Genomic DNA, 20,000 nt, shown 5'->3' on the forward strand with positions numbered 1-20,000 from the left:
TTTGCGTGATTTTAGGGCAAAAATTGTAGGAGCAGTGTCAAAAAATGTGTTTAGCAAGAATCGGCCTGATGGTGGCGCTAGAAGAGGGCCATGTTTGCGACCTGACGGTCGCAAACATTAATTTAAATTTTTACTTTTTGGAATACAAATTGGTCTGTTTTCAGAAAACGCAAGCTGTATTACAAGGTGTTTCTAGAATTGGCCTCAGGTCTAAATGGGTTAACGCATGGCTGACAGCATCTTGGAAGCAGGACTGGGAGACAGCTGCGCCCACACGCTGCATCTGGGGCCCGGGAGGTGGTGTCAAAGTTGAAGACCTACAGTACCACACAGGTAATGGACCCTGCTGAACCGCTGAACGTAGACGGGGGTCAGACGCTTCAAATCATCTATGAAGAAGTGGGCTTTTGGCTTTTGGGTCTGAGCAGACTGCCGAACGAACAATATATCACCTGCTCCCTATACAGACCACATTCGGAGGCCACTAAGCCAGCCTCTTCGACATTGGACCAGAGCTACAGAACGTTGAACCCCACTATGTCACAATAAAATTAAAAGACAGGACTTTTGTCAGGGCACAGTGCGTGAGTGTGATCCAGCTGTCTAGTGTTTGCATCTTGATATTTTAAGACTGCAACATAATCACAATGTATTGACGTATCGGGTTTGTTTATGGTTATGTTGGAGTCATAGTGACGTGGCCGTGGTCCGTGGTCCACATTTTGTCCAACTTAAACAACCAACCACAACTCGAATCACACTTGCAAATGAATTCCGTCCAGTGCGAATTCCGTCCTGCTTTTCGCCCTTACTGGTCTCACTGGTAATATATACCGGTAGGATACCTGACCCGATGACGTGAGTTAAAGGTCTGGCTTGAAAAGGATATCTTTGATCTCAAATGCCTTCCTGGTCAAATAAAGGATAAATACATTTAATCCATTTAGAACGGGTACACATTATTGTGTATGATTATTTTATGCTTTAACTATTACAGATAATATACAAGCTCACAGTACGGCACCGAGTGCCGCACTGCGAGCTTGTAGATCTGCTATTTTGTTTTAAATCATGAAAATTTCAATTTTGACCCGATTCTATAAGTGTCTTTCGAATCCTTCTAAGGTTTTTTTTTTAAAAACCCCTGTTTCTATGTCAGCAATCTGGCCAGCCATCGTCAAAGAAAAGGTCCTTTTCACTTAACTGGAGCTCAGTTTGTCTGTTCTTGAGAGACTACTATGTCTGTGGTTCTCAAACTTTTTCATGTGAAGGACCCCCAAAATGATATTTATTTGGCCACGGACCCGCATCTCAAAATATCTAGTTCCAGGGACCACCCAGAAGCAAAATTTGAGTTACAAACGTTCGCTCTGAAAATACATATAAGATTAAAGGCCCATTCCCACTGGGCCAGATAACAGATAAAAAAATCTCTTTCTCCAGATATTTTTCCATTCAAAGTGGATGGTAGATACAGATAAAAAGAATATTTGCCACAGATAAAGGTATCTGTGGCAAATATCTGTGGTAGATATTTTTTTTTATCTGTATCTACCATCCACTTTGAATGGAAAAATATCTGGAGAAAGAGATTTTTGTATCTGTTATCTGGCCCAGTGGGAATGGGCCTTTAGGATTAAGATTTGCACACATTTTCATGACTTTTTCAAAAAAAAATAGCAGATATACAAGCTCGCAGCGCGGCACTCGGTGCCGCGCTGTGAGCTTGTATATCTGCTATTTTTCAATAGTTAAAGCATAAAATAATTCTAGAAAAAGAATAAAACCGGAACTAACCTGTACGCCGGTTTTGAAGAGCACCCTCTGCTCCAGTCCGGTGGTGCTGGTGGTGGTGAAGGTCACCGCCTCGTCCTCTCCGCTCAGCGTCACCGCGGCCTGCACCTCCCTGTCCTTGGACAGCACCCTCCAGAGGTCAAAGGGCACCTTACTGGACACGCCCTTCAGACGCAGCGTTGCGACAAACACGTAGGACGGAGGAAGACCTTCGGGAAAGATGTCCCTGGTTGGGAAGAAGAAGATATCAGATGTATTCTGCATTAATCACATTGTAATGGTACTTTCAAACTATGGCAGGGGTGGGCAACTTTGATGATGGAGAGGGCCACTATGTTCTCACTCTCACTCCAAAGGGCCACATTGCATATACAGTCAAACATAGCAAAAATAGCCGATCTACAAGCTAAAAATTATTCAAAATGCGTCGCACTGCGATGCATTTTGAGCTTGTAGATCTGCTATTTTTGCTATGGTTGATTTGGAATCCTAATTCTTTTTTCGCTATTCTTGAATTGAAATCCTGAAAAAAAAAATGTTTTCATATGCATTTATATTATGTTCTTATGTTAACTTAATGAACTTAAATACAAATAGGCGTACATTGGACATGAAAAAGACTAGTACTGTACTAGTCTTGTAAGCTAGTAATATAGACTGAAGTTTGCATGTTTGGAATTGTAACGTAACAGCTGAAATCAAAATAGTCATTCACACTTCGGTAACCTGAGGGCCGCATTAAGTGAAGGTGGGGGGCCGCATGTGGCCCCCGGGCTGCCAGTTGCCCATGTATGAACTATGGTCGAAGAAAAGATAACGCACATCCTCCTTTCTTCGGTGCCGAGCTAAAACTGCCAACGCAGTAATATTAGGAACAAAGAAGGTAGCTCGCACTCACTTTTTTGGTCGCTCCAAATTTTTATTGTCAAGCATCATACTGAAGAAGACCTTAACCGGTCGACACGTCTATTTTTTGCTGCTTGACAATACAAATTTGGAGCGACCAAAAAAGTGAGTGCGAGCGACCTACTTTCCACTTTAACCTAACACGGACAGTTTAGTGTAGGCAGATGGGCGGGCGCGGCGAGTCTCTCCGCAAGTCTCCAGCCAATAGCATGTGTTCTCCTCCCCCTACCCCCCGCTCAGAACGCTGCTGCGGCATGACGTCAACACAATTGGTGCGACGCTCTCTGCACGCTGATTGGTTAGGGAAATTCTACACTTCCTACAACAGTGATCATAACGCGATCGTCCAGGCTTCTTTTTCTTCCGATTGCCAAAAGAAGTCTGGGTTTCCGAGGCTACCTACTTTCAAACTATGGGCCACATGGCTCAGGGGCCGTTGATTCCCAAGGCTTCTTATTGCGACCGAAGGTCGCAGTTTACCATGAGAAATGTCACAGCTTGTCTCCGTGTGTGTACACATTTTTACTGTCTATGGGTTTGTTCCCTTGACACATCACTGTGACATCACAGGTGATATCACAGGTGACATCACCTATGTAAAAGTCCATATATGGGTATTCCCCAGAATCCCTTTTATGCCCATTTATGAAGATCCCTGATGTCATCGATATATATCACTGGCCAGATGGCCAAGACATGGCCCATATCTGTGTGGCGTGTTCAGATAGGGATCTCCATGCATGGGCATAAAAGATAGTGTATGTTGTGATGTCATGGGAACCACTCTAACAGAATCCCTTTTATGCCCATATATGGAGATCCCTGATGTCATCAATATTAAGCCCATATCCAACAGGACTTCATATGGGAATGCCCATATATGGAGGAAGACAGCCCATATCTGTGCGGCTGGTTCAGACAGGGATCTCCATGTATGGGCATAAAAGGGATGTACTTCTTCTTTCGTGTATCATCATCCTTGATGATTGGTTGACAACATTTTATTTCACAAGATTTCTTGTACTATATACAGTACATGGATCTCCATATATGGGTAACTGGTGCTATATACATAACTGGCCAGATGGCCAAGAACGCCCATGTCACTCTGAGGCGTTTACTTCAGCATGGTGTTCCTATTCCCGGAAAGTCATTACCGTATAGGAGAACATTTAGGGGAAAAGTTTGTTTTCAATTTTTTCAAAGTTTTCAATTCATTCTCCAAGCTATAAGTTCACAATACGTTGCACCTAAACTAGGGCTTAACTGGTTAATAAACCTTCAAAGTGCTCTGTAGACAAGAGGGTCAAATCAAACAACAATAAAATAAACAATACACAATAAAAGAGATTCCAAGCTGACCCTGAAAGGAAATAAAAGAAGGAGATGGAAACTTGACGATTAGGACAGAGGCAGCAAAGGAAATAAAATAGATCAAATGGATAACAGACAAAGGATGGAATGGAAAACGTAGAGCATGAAAGAAATAGAATAAAACAACACCGATAAAATAATGAAACAGGGAGAAATAGTGAATGCATAAGCAGCAGTCAAATTACCATGCCATTAACTGTTCTCTGAATTCAAAGATATAATGGCTGAATATTCAAGTACAGTCAAGTCAGAGCATTATTTTTGTATCTATTTTTGCATGTTTTTCATATATTCTTGCTGTCACTTAATGTGGACAGGTGCTAGAAATCCTTAATGCCCTCTTTGTAGTTCCCATATTAAATTATAGGCTAGACACACTTTAAGCCATGCACCAATTTTAGTACTGGCAAACTCAAGTCGCTGTCTGCGCCAGTACTTTATCGATGCCAGGTCCTCCCATAATATTGAGAGCTGGGACAATGTCGTACTATACTCTCTCTCTCTCTCTCTACTTTGCTGTTTGTTTTGTGAAGGCCACAAACATGTGCCACAGAGTTTTGAAGTGCCACTGGACGGAAAACAACCTAAGTGCCCTTCATGGAGGGGTTCACTGTATTTTCCGAAGTAACTCAGTAGTTTTTGGAAGGCAGCACATTTCCTCGACAGTTTGTGATTTATGAATGTTTCTGGTTTGTTGTGTTGACCTCCTATCAGCATCCTGCTTCTTTTCACCAACACCCTTTTACATTTGTTTTCCCCTACCACTCCACCACCCTAAAGGTCTTTCCTGCACTGTAGTGTGTACTGACTCCTGAGTCCCACCTGGCTCCCACTGGTTTCTACAGTAGGTTAGGCAACAACCACTCATTTCCAGGGACGTGCAGAGAATGTTAGAGAGGCAGGGGCTGAAATATCTAAAAGGGGCTTTTGGTGAAAATATCGAAAATAGCAGACCTCCAAGCTCACAATGCGTTGCGCTGCGACACGTTGTGAGCTTTGAGGTCGGCTATTTTCGGTGATTGCATACCACACTGAACTAAGCATCATCAAGTCAATACTGTAGATGTGGCTTAACAGCATGGATTTCGACACAGAGAGGGCAATATCTTCAACATAAGGTGCTGCATTCAAGTTCAGGAGAGTTTGGACAAGGCAATTCTCTTGAATGCTAGCTTCAGGTATGACATGGAAAGAGGGCATTCGCATTTCTTTCACCATAGTAAAAACTGCATTCATGGTCGGGAGAGGGCACTTTTTATAGACGGCTAAAAGGGCAGGGGCTCAAGCCCCCTTTGATGTCTATGTGTGCACGTGCATGCTCATTTCTAACTGTGACAACATTATGGATTTAGAAGGCATTTTTAGAATCGGCCTCAGGCCTAAAAGGTGTTAAATAAGTCATTTCATCCTACAGTTAGTAGGCCTACAGTACCTGGTGTTTTCTGTGATGTCCGTGGAGGCGCTGAGCGAGTAGGCTGCCTCAGACAGCAGAGATCCAGGGATCTTCTGGGCCTTCTTCTGTATGTTCATTCCCAGCAAGAGCTCAAAGCCCTTCTCATCACGAGATGCCACCGGGATGCGCGTTGGACACACCGACTCTGAAAGGAGAGGTCACCATATATAATGCCCAAAGTTCAAAATAGGAATTTTTTGGGCATTCAAGCCATTGCATTCTAAAATTGATAGGGTTAAAAGGCAAAATGCATGTGAAATCAGAAGTCTTATGTTATCCCAAATGACCCAAGGCAGGTGACTTGCTTTTTGCACAAGAACAAGACTCTCACACAGCAGATGTCATCACCAGAGACCTGAGGGGCTCAGAACCCCTGCCTGAAAAAACAAAAGCCTAATATCTCCCCCGGGCCAAGTGGCCCCACGACCCTTTTAGGGTCGTGGGGAAGACGTTTGGTACCGTACAGGAGACCTGGGTTCATCCCATGGTATGTACAGTACTGTGAATAATGTGCCATTCTATTTAAATCTAGTGTGGGACTCCAGCTCCCTGATTGGAGGGGAACTCGACACTTCCTGGAGAGATATACAAATCAAGTGTGTGGCTCCCGCCTCCTGATTGGTGGGGAACTCAAACCACCTGGAGACCTATCAGAACTCTGCCCATGGTGATTGGTGGGGAACTCTCCAGCACCTGCCTACCAACCAGCACTCACCAGTGTTCCTATAAAACTGTCCTGATGTTCATTTGTATGGTCTCTCTTCACTAAGCATGTCCTGCATGGGCATGCTGTCTGTTCAAAGTCAATACTATGTTTGACCTTATGGCAGGGGTAGGCAAGGTAAGCTGGGGTGGCTACATTGGGCACACATGTAGGATGTAAATATAATGTCTAGACTCACTAGGTAAGAGGGTAGGGGCCATTTGTTGTATTTTGGTAGTTTACTTAGTATAGTCAGTTAAGTTAGGTTTATTTTGGTATTCCTTATTTTCTTTAGATTATTTAGGTAAGCGTTAAACCCTGAGTTAGTTTAAAGGTTCTTTTGGTAATCACTGGCCCTGCCCAGCCTTCCTCTGTCTGGTCATTATTCTGAAGTCATTCATGCATTCAATCCTGCCTTATTCATTCATTCAATGTTAAAATTACTTAATGTAAATAAATCCATTTTCTTTGCACCTTAAAATCGTGTATTGTTACTCCCTGTGCCCTAGACCTGTAGCAGGGTCGTAACAAATGGGGGCTCGTCCGGGATCTTTCCCGTAAGTGAATTTTGAAACATTAAGTTTACCTTAAATTGGTGTTTGTAATAACTGGTGCATTACTAGTGATTAGTAGGTTGAGAAGTAATGGTGGCTTTTGACATTGAACAATTTGCAGCTGATCCAACCTTAGAAGCATTAGACAAATGTCTTAAAGATGAACTGTTGCAGATAGCTGCTTATTACAAGTTACCTACTCATAAGAAAGACCACAAGAGGGATATCCAAGCTGTGATTGTAGCTAGACTGTTTCCAGTGTCTCTCGTGGTCGAGGAAAGCCCAATGTCTGAGGGTGGTGTAACGTTGGGGACACCCTCCCCACCTGTGCCTGCTGAGAAAACCAAATCTCCTGATACACGCTCGAAGTATGAAGCTCTTTCTCCTTCTGGCGAGGATGACCCACAACTCAAACTCCGTTTGGCCCGTCTCCGCATAGACGCAGAGGAGAGGGAAAACAAACGTCAACTAGAGTTGCAGCTAGAGATCCGTAGACTGGAGGTGGAAGCAGAAAAAGCTGTTAAAATGCACCGAAATGAGTTAGAAGCCAGGCAGGGTTTTGGTAATGTTGCTCATCCTACCTATCCCTCTGGTGCAGCTGGTCCTATCACCCCTCCGGGTGCGGCTGGTTCTGTTCGTCCCAACCAGCCTTCTCCGGGTCCTCAGTCTTTTGATGTGAGTAAAAACATTTCATTGGTACCGCAGTTTCGTGAAAATGAAGTTGACTCATATTTCAGTGTTTTCGAGCGCATTGCTGCTGCTCTTCAGTGGCCACCAGAGGTATGGCCTCTCTTGTTGCAATGCAAGCTCTCGGGTAAAGCCCAAGAAGTTATTGCCGCTCTTCCTCTTGAGGAAAGTTTAAAATATGATTCAGTAAAAGCTGCCATTATGCGTGCCTATGAATTGGTACCAGAAGCCTACCGACAGAAGTTCCGTAATCTCAGAAAGGGCCCCAGTCAAACCTATGGTGAATTTGCTAGAGAGAAGAGTACCTCTTTTGATAAATGGTGTAATTCATGCAAGGTATCAGATTTCAATGCCCTTCGTGAGATGTTGCTGCTGGAAGAATTCAAACGATGTCTTCCAGAGCGCATAGTGACTTACTTAAATGAACAGAAGGTCACTAAGTTGACTCAGGCTGCTATCTCAGCCGATGAGTTTGTGCTCACACACAAGAGTCTGTTTCACAGTGGGTCACCTGAAAGGTCTGCAGTGTCCCGTCCCGCTAATGTGTCTCAGCACAAAGATGTGTCCCAGCCCAGAGATCCTGTAACACGGCCCCGAGAGGAGCGGGAGTGCTTCTACTGTCACCGAAAGGGTCATGTTATTGGTAATTGTTTAACCAGAAAGCGCAAGTTGGAACAGCAACAATCTCATAGTCCTAACCAGCAAAAGGGTGTGGGGTTGATTAAAACTGTTCACTCTCAAGCTACCAGTAGCACTGCTGAGATCCCAGATCCTTGTTTCAAGCCATTTATGTCTGAGGGGTTCGTATCTCTTACGGGAGATTCAAGTGATGAGCAACCTGTTCGTATCTTAAGAGACACAGGTGGGGCACAGTCTGTTATGCTCACAGGGGTTTTGCCTTTTACATCTGACACTGCCTGTGGAGCTAGTGCGATAGTCCAGGGGATAGAGATGGGATTTGTGCCGATGCCATTGCATCGCGTTTTTGTTAAGTCCAAGATGATCACTGGATTCTTTAATGTAGCTGTGTGCTCAGCGTTGCCTGTAAAGGGGGTGGAGTTCTTACTGTGTAATGACATTGCTGGAGGTAAAGTGACTCCCACCCTCGAAGTATATGATCACATCCCAGAAAGTGTTGATGATGATCTTGATGTCTCTTTTCCAAATGTGTTTCCAGCTTGTGTGCTCACCCGCTCCCAGTCTAGGAAGCAGAAAGAGGAGATCCCCCTGTTTGACACTGTGTTGATGCCATTGCTTGCTGGTGAGGAGTCTCCTGCGAGCAGTGTAGCGCCCTCACAGGGTGTTGGGGGAAACGGCAGAGGTACCACGACCACCACAGCAGGCACTGAGCTCTCAATACCTGCCACTCGAGAGAAGCTCATCGATGCTCAACAGGCTGATCCAAGCCTTGCCCACTGTTTGGCGGCTGTGGTGAGTCAGAGTGTGGCTCATGAGAGAAACCCTGCCTACTTCCTCGACCAAGGTATGTTACTGAGAAGATGGTCCCCATCAGTAACCGAGAAACTAGACTGGGGTGGTGTGTACCAGATTGTTGTGCCTACAAGTTACCGTGGTCAGGTGTTGTCCATAGCTCATGAGAATCCATGGTCTGGTCATCTTGGCGTAACAAAAACATACAAACGTATTCTCCGTCACTTCTTTTGGCCTGGCCTCAAATCCGATGTTGCTAAATTTTGCCGTAGCTGCCATACATGTCAGATTATTGGGAAACCAAACCAAGTCATTCCGCCTGCTCCTTTGTGTCCTATTCCAGTAATGGGAGAACCCTTCGAGCGCATTATAATTGACTGTGTTGGTCCGTTGCCCAGAACCAGGTCTGGAAATCAGTTCCTCCTGACAATCATGTGTGCTGCTACTCGATTTCCTGAAGCTGTTCCCCTAAGGAACATTACTGCTAGATCAGTGATTAGAGCCCTAACCAAGTTCTTTTCTACCTTTGGCCTAGCCAAACTGGTCCAGAGTGATTGTGGGAGTAATTTCCAGTCTAAGGTCTTTAACCAGGTTTTAGAGTCACTGGGGATTGTGCATGTAACGTCGAGCGCTTACCATCCTGAAAGCCAGGGGGCGCTAGAACGCTGGCATCAATCTCTCAAATCCATGTTGCGCAAGTATTGCCTGGAGAATGGCAGCAGTTGGGATGAGGGGGTTCCCTTTGTGTTGTTTGCTGCCCGTGAAACTGTGCAGGAGAGTCTGGGTTTTAGCCCTGCAGAGTTAGTGTTTGGGCACACTGTCCGGGGTCCCCTTAAAGTGTTAAAAGACAAACTGCTGTCAAGTACTGAGTCTTCTGGTCAAAGTGTGCTAGAATATGTCAGTCAGTTTAGGGAAAGGCTACACAAAGCCTGTACACTGGCAAAAGAGTCTCTGGCCAGTGCTCAAACTACCATGAAGCAGCATTATGACCAATCTGCAGTGCCCCGATCGTTTAAGCCTGGGGATAAAGTTTTAGCTTTGCTCCCCCTCCCTGGTTCATGTTTATCAGCTCGTTTTACTGGCCCTTACACCATTCAGAAAAAACTCAGTGAAACGGACTATGTCCTTAATACACCTGAGCGAAGGCGTAAGAGTCGGGTTTGTCACATTAATATGCTGAAGCTTTATCACTCCAGGGAAACCGGTTCCAGTCCAGGGTGCTCTCCTGAACCGGTTGCTGTCTGTCAAATGTCCTCTATCATTGTTGAGCCTCAGATCAGTGAGGAAACTGAGTGTAAGGTGGGTAACACTAGTGTGAGATTGCCAAACTCTGAGATGCTAACTGTGCTACCTCACCATTTGACCCATCTGAGGGAGAGTCAACAGCAAGATGTTATTGACCTAGTTAATGATTATGTTGTGCTCTTTGGTGACATTCCTTCCCAGACCACGGTGTTGCAGCACAATATAGATGTGGGCCATGCAGTTCCCATCAAACAGCACCATTACCGTGCCAACCCTACCAAGAGAGCTTTGATGAAAACAGAGGCTGAGTATCTGTTAGAAAATGGGCTTGCCAAAACCAGTTCTAGTCCTTGGAGTTCCCCTTGTCTCGTCCAGCTTAAATCTGATGGGTCTCCAAGGTTTATTACAGATTACCGTAGAGTAAATGCTGTAACTGTCCCTGATTCTTATCCGCTGCCGCGGATGGAAGACTGCATAGATAACATTGGTCCTGCTAAGTATGTGACAAAGTTAGATCTGTTAAAAGGGTACTGGCAAGTACCTTTAACTGAACGTGCCTCTAAAATCTCTGCTTTTGCCACTCCAGATTACTTCCTCGAGTACACCGTCATGGCCTTCGGAATGCGGAATGCTCCAGCCACGTTCCAACGGCTAGTCAACATTGTCTTGAGTAATGTGCCAAATTGCAACGCATATCTGGATGACCTGCTGGTGTACTCGTCTGGGTGGGAAGAGCATATGGAGACATTGAGGTTAGTATTTGCACGATTGGCAGAAGCCTCGTTGACAGTTAATTTAGCCAAGTGTGAGTTTGGTAAAGCCACTGTAACTTACTTGGGGAGAGAAGTGGGTCAGGGTCAGGTGAGGCCTGTGGAGGCCAAAGTCTCGGCCATGCTTAAATATCCTTCTCCCACTACACGGCGTGAGTTGCGCAGATTTTTGGGTGTTGCAGGTTATTACAGATCCTTCTGTAAGAACTTTTCAACTGTAGCTCACCCTTTGACAAATTTACTCAGTCCTAATCAAGAGTTTCAGTGGACTAGTGAATGCAACCATGCCTTTGAAAGTATCAAGAGTTTGCTGTGTAATGCTCCTGTGCTCTCTGCTCCTGATTTCATGTGTCCCTTTAAGCTGGAGGTGGATGCTAGTGGTGTAGGTGCGGGTGCAGTATTGCTGCAGGAGAAGCAGGATGGGGTGGACCATCCAGTTGCTTACTTTTCACGTAAATTTGACAAGCATCAAGTGAAGTATGCGACCATTGAACAGGAAGCTTTAGCTCTTCTGCTGGCTCTCCAACATTTTGATGTGTATGTTGGATCCAGTCCTCTTCCTGTTACAGTATTCACTGATCATAACCCCTTAGTCTTTCTATCACGTATGTATAACCACAATCAGAGACTCATGCGTTGGGCTCTGGTTCTACAGGAATACAACCTTGAGATTAAGCACAAGAAGGGGTCTGAAAATGTCATAGCTGATGCTCTATCTCGTGTTTAACTTAACATTGGTTAAACTTTGAACAAACGGACGTTTGTTCTTTTAAGGGTGGGGATGTTACATCCCATGGTATGTACAGTACTGTGAATAATGTGCCATTCTATTTAAATCTAGTGTGGGACTCCAGCTCCCTGATTGGAGGGGAACTCGACACTTCCTGGAGAGATATACAAATCAAGTGTGTGGCTCCCGCCTCCTGATTGGTGGGGAACTCAAACCACCTGGAGACCTATCAGAACTCTGCCCATGGTGATTGGTGGGGAACTCTCCAGCACCTGCCTACCAACCAGCACTCACCAGTGTTCCTATAAAACTGTCCTGATGTTCATTTGTATGGTCTCTCTTCACTAAGCATGTCCTGCATGGGCATGCTGTCTGTTCAAAGTCAATACTATGTTTGACCTTATGGCAGGGGTAGGCAAGGTAAGCTGGGGTGGCTACATTGGGCACACATGTAGGATGTAAATATAATGTCTAGACTCACTAGGTAAGAGGGTAGGGGCCATTTGTTGTATTTTGGTAGTTTACTTAGTATAGTCAGTTAAGTTAGGTTTATTTTGGTATTCCTTATTTTCTTTAGATTATTTAGGTAAGCGTTAAACCCTGAGTTAGTTTAAAGGTTCTTTTGGTAATCACTGGCCCTGCCCAGCCTTCCTCTGTCTGGTCATTATTCTGAAGTCATTCATGCATTCAATCCTGCCTTATTCATTCATTCAATGTTAAAATTACTTAATGTAAATAAATCCATTTTCTTTGCACCTTAAAATCGTGTATTGTTACTCCCTGTGCCCTAGACCTGTAGCAGGGTCGTAACAACACATACAGGCCCACACACAAACACACAGACCCTCATGTAGACGGCTCGCCCATTGGTGCCACCTTGAAGGAAAACGTCTAAACCAGGGGTCTTCAATGTTTAGGTGAGAGAGAGATGAAGCAGAGACTCCGACTACATTGATTCATGTGTACTTTCAGACATTTAATGACTTAAACCAGGGGTGGGCACTGGGCAACTTTGATGATGGCGAGGGCCGCTATATTTCCACCTTCACTCCAGAGGGCCACATTACATATTGCTACGTCCTACTTTGTCATACTAGTATCTCATACAAAAGAAGCAAAAATAGCACATCTACAAGCTCAAAAAGCATCGCGCTGCGATGTGTTTTGAGCTTGTAGATTGGCTATTTTTTCTTCTTTTGAATTGGAATCCTGAATTATTTTTTGTTGTTTTTGAATTGGAATCCAGAAATGTAACATTTTTATCTAATTTCAAATGCATTTAGTTATATACTCATGTTAACTTTATGAACCTAAATACAAATACATTGGACATAAAAAAAATACATTTTAATACTACTATACTAGTCATTAAGCTACTAATATTGACCGACGGAATGAAAGCAGGTCATGTTTGGAATTGTAACAGCTGAAATCAATTATATATCAGTATTCTGGTATTAACCAGCGGGCCGCATTAAGTGAATGTGGGGGCCACATGTGGCCCACGGGCCGCCAGTTGCCCATGTATGACTTAAACCCTGATACTTTCTAAACTTGACCATTGGCTTGGCCGTACAATTCTATTAGCAGACAAAGCAGTCAGTGACGTGTGCCACCTCCCTCCTCTACTCTGTCTGGACTGTCTCCACCTTGTATCGTGCTGCTTGTCACAAGTGTCACATGACACTTTCACCAAAGCATAAATTATGGCTTCTCCTACTGCTTCCAGCTGCTTGGGCAAATTGCTCCTGTGGTTTCTGGTTTAACCAGTGTTCCCAGTTGCTGAGTTTTGGTCACCAGAATACTATAACAATACAACAACAGCACATCTGTTTGCTGTCACAGTGTCCACCTGGCTGCTACCAAACACATGGCTCTGGCTGGGTTTGGCCCTGGAGCTTGTGGTGTGGTGTGGTGTGGCGTGCGTGCGTGCGTGCGTGCGTGCGTGCGTGCGTGCGTGCGTGCGTGCGTGCATGAGATTGCGTCAATGGGATTTCTGTTCACAACGCCTGAAAATAATACGCACTATGAAGGTTTCATTGAGGCATACCACAGAACCGATCGACATGCACGCAGTGGCTGTCCATGTTGTTTCCAACCCTGGGAGCGGCGGGGCTAGTTTGGGATTGACCGTGTGGTTTGTTCGGTCCATCTGACTTTGGTCCCAAACAAACATCTCCAAACGTACTGGATGGACTGCCATGGAATCTGTTGTATATGCTCTGCAGATGATGATCAGATATCCTTTCCTCTAGCTATGGCACATGGGTCTTCAACAGGCGGCCAGGACCTCTAGGGGGTCCTCAGAGTTACTACAGGGGGGCCGCCAAATCTTTGTGATTGGATCATATTTTTTACATTAACCATTTGAACCATAGCATCCCTATTCTGAATGGAACATTAGCCAAAAATAGCCGATCTACAAGCTTACAACGCCTCGCGCTGCGAGGCGTTGTAAGCTTGTAGATCGCCTATTTTTGGCAAAGAGGTTTGTAGAGGGAAAAGAAGAGCAGACTAAGTATTTGACGGTATTTAAGTGGTTAAATGTCTGACAATACACATTACTCCATCATGACGGCAGTGCTGTCAAACAAGTCTAAGCTGTCTAAGACATCTATGAACATTTTTAATCTGCAACACAATGTTATACAATATATAGAGGGGGTCCCTGCTTCATCTCTCTCTCAGCTAAGGGGTCCCTTGCCTGAAAACGTTGAAGACCTCTGCTCTAGCTAAGGCACATGGGTCTTCAACAGGGGGCCAGGACCTCTAGGGTGTCCTCGGAGTTACTGCAGAGTAAACCAAAGTTCTGTCTGATAGGAAAACCCAGGGGAAAAAACATGTCCGGGGCTTACTGTAAGTAAACTGAAGCGTGGCCTACATCTGGCCTAGATATGGCCTACATCTTGGCACAAACGGCTCAAAGTTTGTTGTACGCCCCAGGGTCCCATTGGCCAAGCTTCGCAGGACGTGCTGTGATTGGCTATGGGGACGCTTGATGAATAAATAGCACCACTCACTTCACACTAGGCGTGATTTCTATTTTTTCACATTAAGCACTTGAACCCTACTAACCCTATTCTAGGGCAGTGGTTCTCAACCTTTTCAGGCCGTGACCCCCAAAAGAATCATATTTTAACTGGGGACCCCCCCACCCCACCCTGACGAGCACTAAAGGTGGTTGCACACTGCTGCGTTTTTCGTTGCGAAATGCGTTTTTCAGGACAAGGAGAGAGAGGGAGATAGAGAGAGCAAGGGACTGAGTGGTGCGCGAATCGGGCGGCAGTGTGCAAACGTGACTGACATAACGTGAGGTTGATTTTTTTATTTGCGTGCTCCGAAATTCACTCCGATATTCGGCCCGAAAAACGCAGCAGTGTGCAACCAGCTTAAGAGTTGAGGCATTACATTTTGTATAACACGGTTCTATTGTGAAAATAGCAGATCTACATGCTCACACAACGCCTCGCAACGCAAGGCGTTGTGAGCATGTAGATCGGCTATTTTCACAAATTCTGCTTCTAATAGGCCTATTTGACAATTTGGACACTGTTACATGTTACAAAGGTATTAAAAGTCCTTTAATTGTCACTTTATAAATGTGCAGATATCTATACACTTATACTGCATGTTCTTTTTCTTTCTTTTTTTTTTACTGTTGAGTGAGAAAACAGTGTTTCAAATTAATCAAATCATCTGGGGACCCCCCCAAAAAATGTGGGGACCCCCCTGGGGGTCCCGACCCACAGGTTGAGAACCACTATTCTAGGGGGAACATATCTATCTATGTGTAAGCATTTGATACCACACAGCCCACTGACTTTGTCAACATGTCAGATCTGCCTGGGTTTGTCAGTTCTGCCAAGACCCTGTATTCTTTCTCAAAGGATTAAAGAACAAGGAATTTAATTTATTTGAAACCAGTGGTGGAAAAAGTACTCACATTTTTTTACTTAAGTAGAAGTATCAATACTGCAGTGTAGAAATACTCTTACAAGGAAAAGTCCGGAATTCAAAATTGAGTAAAAGTATGAAAGTGTTGGCATCAAAATGTACTTGAAGTACCAAAAGTAAAAGACATAAAATGTTTGAAAATAGCAGATCGGCTATTTTCAAATTGCCAAGGTATAAAATAGGGCGAAAGTGGTTTATGTATGTTTTATAATATTATAATTTAATATCTGCAAAGTAACTAGTAACTAAAGTTTTCAAAAACATTTAGTGGAGTAAAAGTACAATAATTGGATCCAAGATGTGTAGTGGAGTAGAAGTAAAAGTATTGGAAATTGGACATACTCAAGTAAAGTACAAATACCTAAAAACTGTACTTAAGTACAGTACTTAAGTAAATGTACTGTACAACACTGTTTGAAACCCATGACTTTTCTTTTGTCGTCTTTTTTTATTCAATTTCACAGTTTTGGCTCCTAGAGCCAGAAAGAACATTTTTGCATTTTTGACAGGTGGGGCATGGAGTTATACACCATCTGCTGCCAGCCATAGTAATAAAGTCAAGATATTTAGAGCCAACAGTTTGGTCCAACATCCTCTCTCACCCTCACAGAGTTTCTGCTCCATGGCCTCTCGGATGCGGTCGATGTTGGTGTAGTCCTCTGCGTACAGCACGTATGTGGACGACGGCTTGTTGGCGATGGAAGCCAGCTCTGATGGGTTGATCTCACTGCCCACCCCGACGGCAAACACAATGATGCCCTGGGCGCGGGCCTCCACACTGGCGTCCACCTATGACAACGTAGAGGTCAGCGTGTGGTAAACAGACTTCCTTGCAATAGGGCATTCACGAATAGTGATATTTGGTATTCGAATTATTCGACATCAAAGTATTCGAATAGTCAAATATTCGACAGGACTGGCCAAACTGTCAAATATTAAGTAAGCAAGAGGTGAACAACTGAACATTGTGAAAATAGCAGATCTACATGCTCACAACGCCTCGCAACGCGAGGCGTTGTGAGCATGTAGATCTGCTATTTTCACAATATTTATCTGCGGAACCGAGTCACATTAAATGCAATCTGGGAACCCATCATCAAAGAAAGGGCGACGCCCACTCGGTCTATCTCTCTTCCTTTGCCATCATAGCCATCATTGACTCTGTCTTGAGAGATTGCAGTAAATGTAATACATACAATTCCAAGTGCTTGTCAGGGTGGGGGTTCCCAGTTCAAATATGTTTATTTTGGGGGGTCACGGCCTAAAAAGGTTTGAGAACCCCTGGTATTAACAAATTCATACACCAGGGGCATTGACAACTCATTCGTATGACTTCCTATCTAGCCAAGCTTTATAAACTACCGGTATATATTTTTTAAAGAGAAAAACTAAAAAAAAGCGAATATTCGACTTTGGTGAACAGCGTTGAATAGTGACTTCGATATTCGAATATTCGAATCTTTGGTGAATGCCCTACCTTGCAGTAGACCAGGGACGTGCAGAGAATGTTAGAGGCAGGGGCTGACATCTCTAAAAGGGCATAGCAGACCTCCAGGCTCACAACACATCGTGCTGCGACGCGTTGTAAGCTTGGAGGTCGGCTATTTTCAGTACTTAATACCACACTAAAATAGCAAGCCATTACCCAAGCCATTACTGGAGACGTGGCATAACAGCATGTATTTCTACACAGAGAGGGAAATTCTTTCAACATAAGATCCTGCATTCAAGTTCAGGAGTGTTTGGACAAGGCAATTCTCTTGAATGCTGGCTTCACGTATGGCATGGAAAGGAGGCATTTGCGTCTCTTTCACCATAGTAAAAACTGCATTCATCTCTGGAGTAAACATTTTCCAGTGGCGGAAGAAGTACTCAAATGTTTTACACAGGTAAACGTATCAATATCACCATGTAGAAATACTTTGTTAAAAGTAAAGCTGGTTGCACACTGCACTGCGTGTTTTCGTTGCGTTTTGGAAATCTGAAAGCCGTAGGCCAGGGAGAGAGAGAGGAAAGAGAGATTTCCAAAACGCAACGAAAGAACGCAGTGCAGTGTGCAACCACCTTTAGTCCGGTATTCAAAATGTACTTGAGTAAAAGTACAAGAGTATTGGCATCAAAATATACTTAACAAAAGTAAAAGTACTCATTATGCAGAATGTCCCATTTTGAAAGTACATTATTATACATTTTCCAAATGTATAAAATCCTTGTAGATCGTCTATTTTCAAATAGCCAACATAGCATATATAGCGCTGATATGGTTAGTGTATGTAAGTAACTAGTAATTAACATTTTCAAGTAATTCTAGTGGAGTAAAAGTACAATATTTGCCTCTGAGATGTTGTGGAGTAGAAGTAAAAGTATAGAAAATTGGAAATACTATAGTAAGGTAAAACTACATCAAAAGGGTACTTAAATACAGTACTTGAGTAAATGTAAAATTGTCACAAACATGCGGAAGCCTACAGTTTCAATATACAGTACTGTCTAACACCCTGTGAAACACTAAATAAGTCATCACAAACTGAATCAGAGGCGACGGAATGTTGCCTTCTTAACACTGCAGGCAATGGCGAGGAAATAATTATAGCCGAAAAGGAAGTGCATCTGTTACTGCATATTTGCGATAATATTTGCGATATCGTTGTTGCGGGTGAAAACCTTGTATGTCCAAAACCGTTCGTTTTGCATTTATCATTTTAAAAAATGATTTAAACTAGTGAAAACAGCCGATCTACAAGCACACAACGCCTCGCGGCGTTGTGTGCTTGTAGATCAGCTGTTTTCACTACTTTTGTGCGACGGCCTTGTATGATGAAGCAGGGCTTTGCTTTGCGAAAGAACATAGGAGATACGAGGTTTCCACCCGACAACGACGATACAAATTGAAGTGGACTAAATTATGGTTACATGTGGACCCTCAGGCACAAGACTTGACTTTTGGCCATCGACCAGGAAAGGCAAATATGTTTAAAGCATGGCTAACAGATGTTCAAACTAGGACAGACAGCGGTCAACAGTGAGGCAGGGAGGCAGACAGACATGTAAAACACACGCACGAACGCACGCACGCATGCACGCACACACACCAACACACATACACACACACACAGGCAGAGAGACATGCATATCGTCTCTGTCGGGTGGAAACCTCAGGTTTACTTTTCAGGATTCAAAAACAGCTAAAGTAGCAGAACTACAAGATCTAGTAGCTCTGCTACTTCTGATGCTTCTGTGTGATGCTGCCTGTAGTATGATCAAGTAGGGCACTGATTTATGAAAAAAACACAAATGTGTGAGGGATAACGCTTGGCTGAGCGGTCGTTATCGATAAATAAAATCCAGACAGAAGGGAGGGATTTGTATTTCTCGATAACTACCGCTCAGCCAGACGTTATCGCGCTTATTACTGAACGGCTACTCAATGAAATGAATAATTTGACTCAAAATTATAAAACAAAACAAAGTATTTCCTCGTTTACAGTACTGAAACTATTCCACAAGTGTTGCCTTGGAAAACAAGGAAGTGTTGGTCAAATAGAATCCATTTTGTGTTACTGCATTGTCTATTTCTCGCTTCAAATGTTTTTTTAAAACATTCTTGAGAGCAACGTTTAGTTGTAAATGACACTGTGTGTTTGTTTACATGGCAATACATGGCTGTCACGTTGGATACGGCATAGAATTCACACAGTGCAGCAGGTGTTCTGAGCCGTTCATTAGGCATCTATCTGTTATAGAGCGGAGTGGTCATTGTACAGAAATAATTTACTGCTGATTTCAGCAATTGACCATTCAGAATTATAGGACAACTTTGTTTTTTTTACAACAAGGGTTCATATTTTAGATTGTAATTAGAGAAAAGAAAAAGTGTGTGTTAAAATGTTGTCATTTGCTTCGTTCTATTGTTTTATCGTGTTTACCGTGCTAAAATGTGGGGCATGCGTACGCATGGGGGCATGTGTACAAGTGGCTAAATATGACTTTTTAGACACAATAAGCCAGCAGTTTCTTTATTAATATTTACAGTAACATTTCTAGACCCCATAAGTCACATCCAACCATGAAAGGTTGTGTTGTATCTTGGGAATGGGCTTATTCTGTGTAAAATGACATAGTTAGTCACTTGTACGCATGCCCTCAACCACTGAAATAAGAATCTTAGTCGGGGGCCTAAGGGAGATGACATGGTAATCTCGCGCTAATTAGTCTAAAAGCGCGAAATTTTGCACAGATGTAGCCCAGGGTATGCTCTAATGATTTTGCTAGGGCGCCCGAGTCGGCGACCTTCGGGGTCGCCACAGCAGCCAAATCAAGTTGGGCTCCCATCGACTTTCTATACAGGAGGAAAATACCCAGAAAAACACTTTTTTTCTGTGTATTCAAATAGGATGTG

At 43.7% G+C, this 20,000-nt stretch overlaps 1 protein-coding gene across 1 annotated transcript in view; it reads right to left on the minus strand.

Annotated features, from left to right (window-relative positions):
- The window catches only part of LOC308306608 (collagen alpha-1(XXI) chain), a gene marked incomplete at both ends in the record, with an annotated part of 50,362 nt that overhangs the window by 26,184 nt on the left and 4,178 nt on the right, over nt 1-20,000 (minus strand). The window contains 3 exons of the mRNA XM_080751647.1: nt 1,798-2,020; nt 5,507-5,672; nt 16,204-16,390. Of these exons, the coding sequence (XP_080607773.1) occupies nt 1,798-2,020; nt 5,507-5,672; nt 16,204-16,390 (576 nt within the window). The remainder of the gene's footprint in view (nt 1-1,797; nt 2,021-5,506; nt 5,673-16,203; nt 16,391-20,000) is intronic.

Source organism: Nannobrachium achirus, assembly GCF_963921795.1.
Source record: "Nannobrachium achirus genome assembly, chromosome: 21".
In the NCBI taxonomy this organism is placed as follows: domain Eukaryota; kingdom Metazoa; phylum Chordata; class Actinopteri; order Myctophiformes; family Myctophidae; genus Nannobrachium; species Nannobrachium achirus.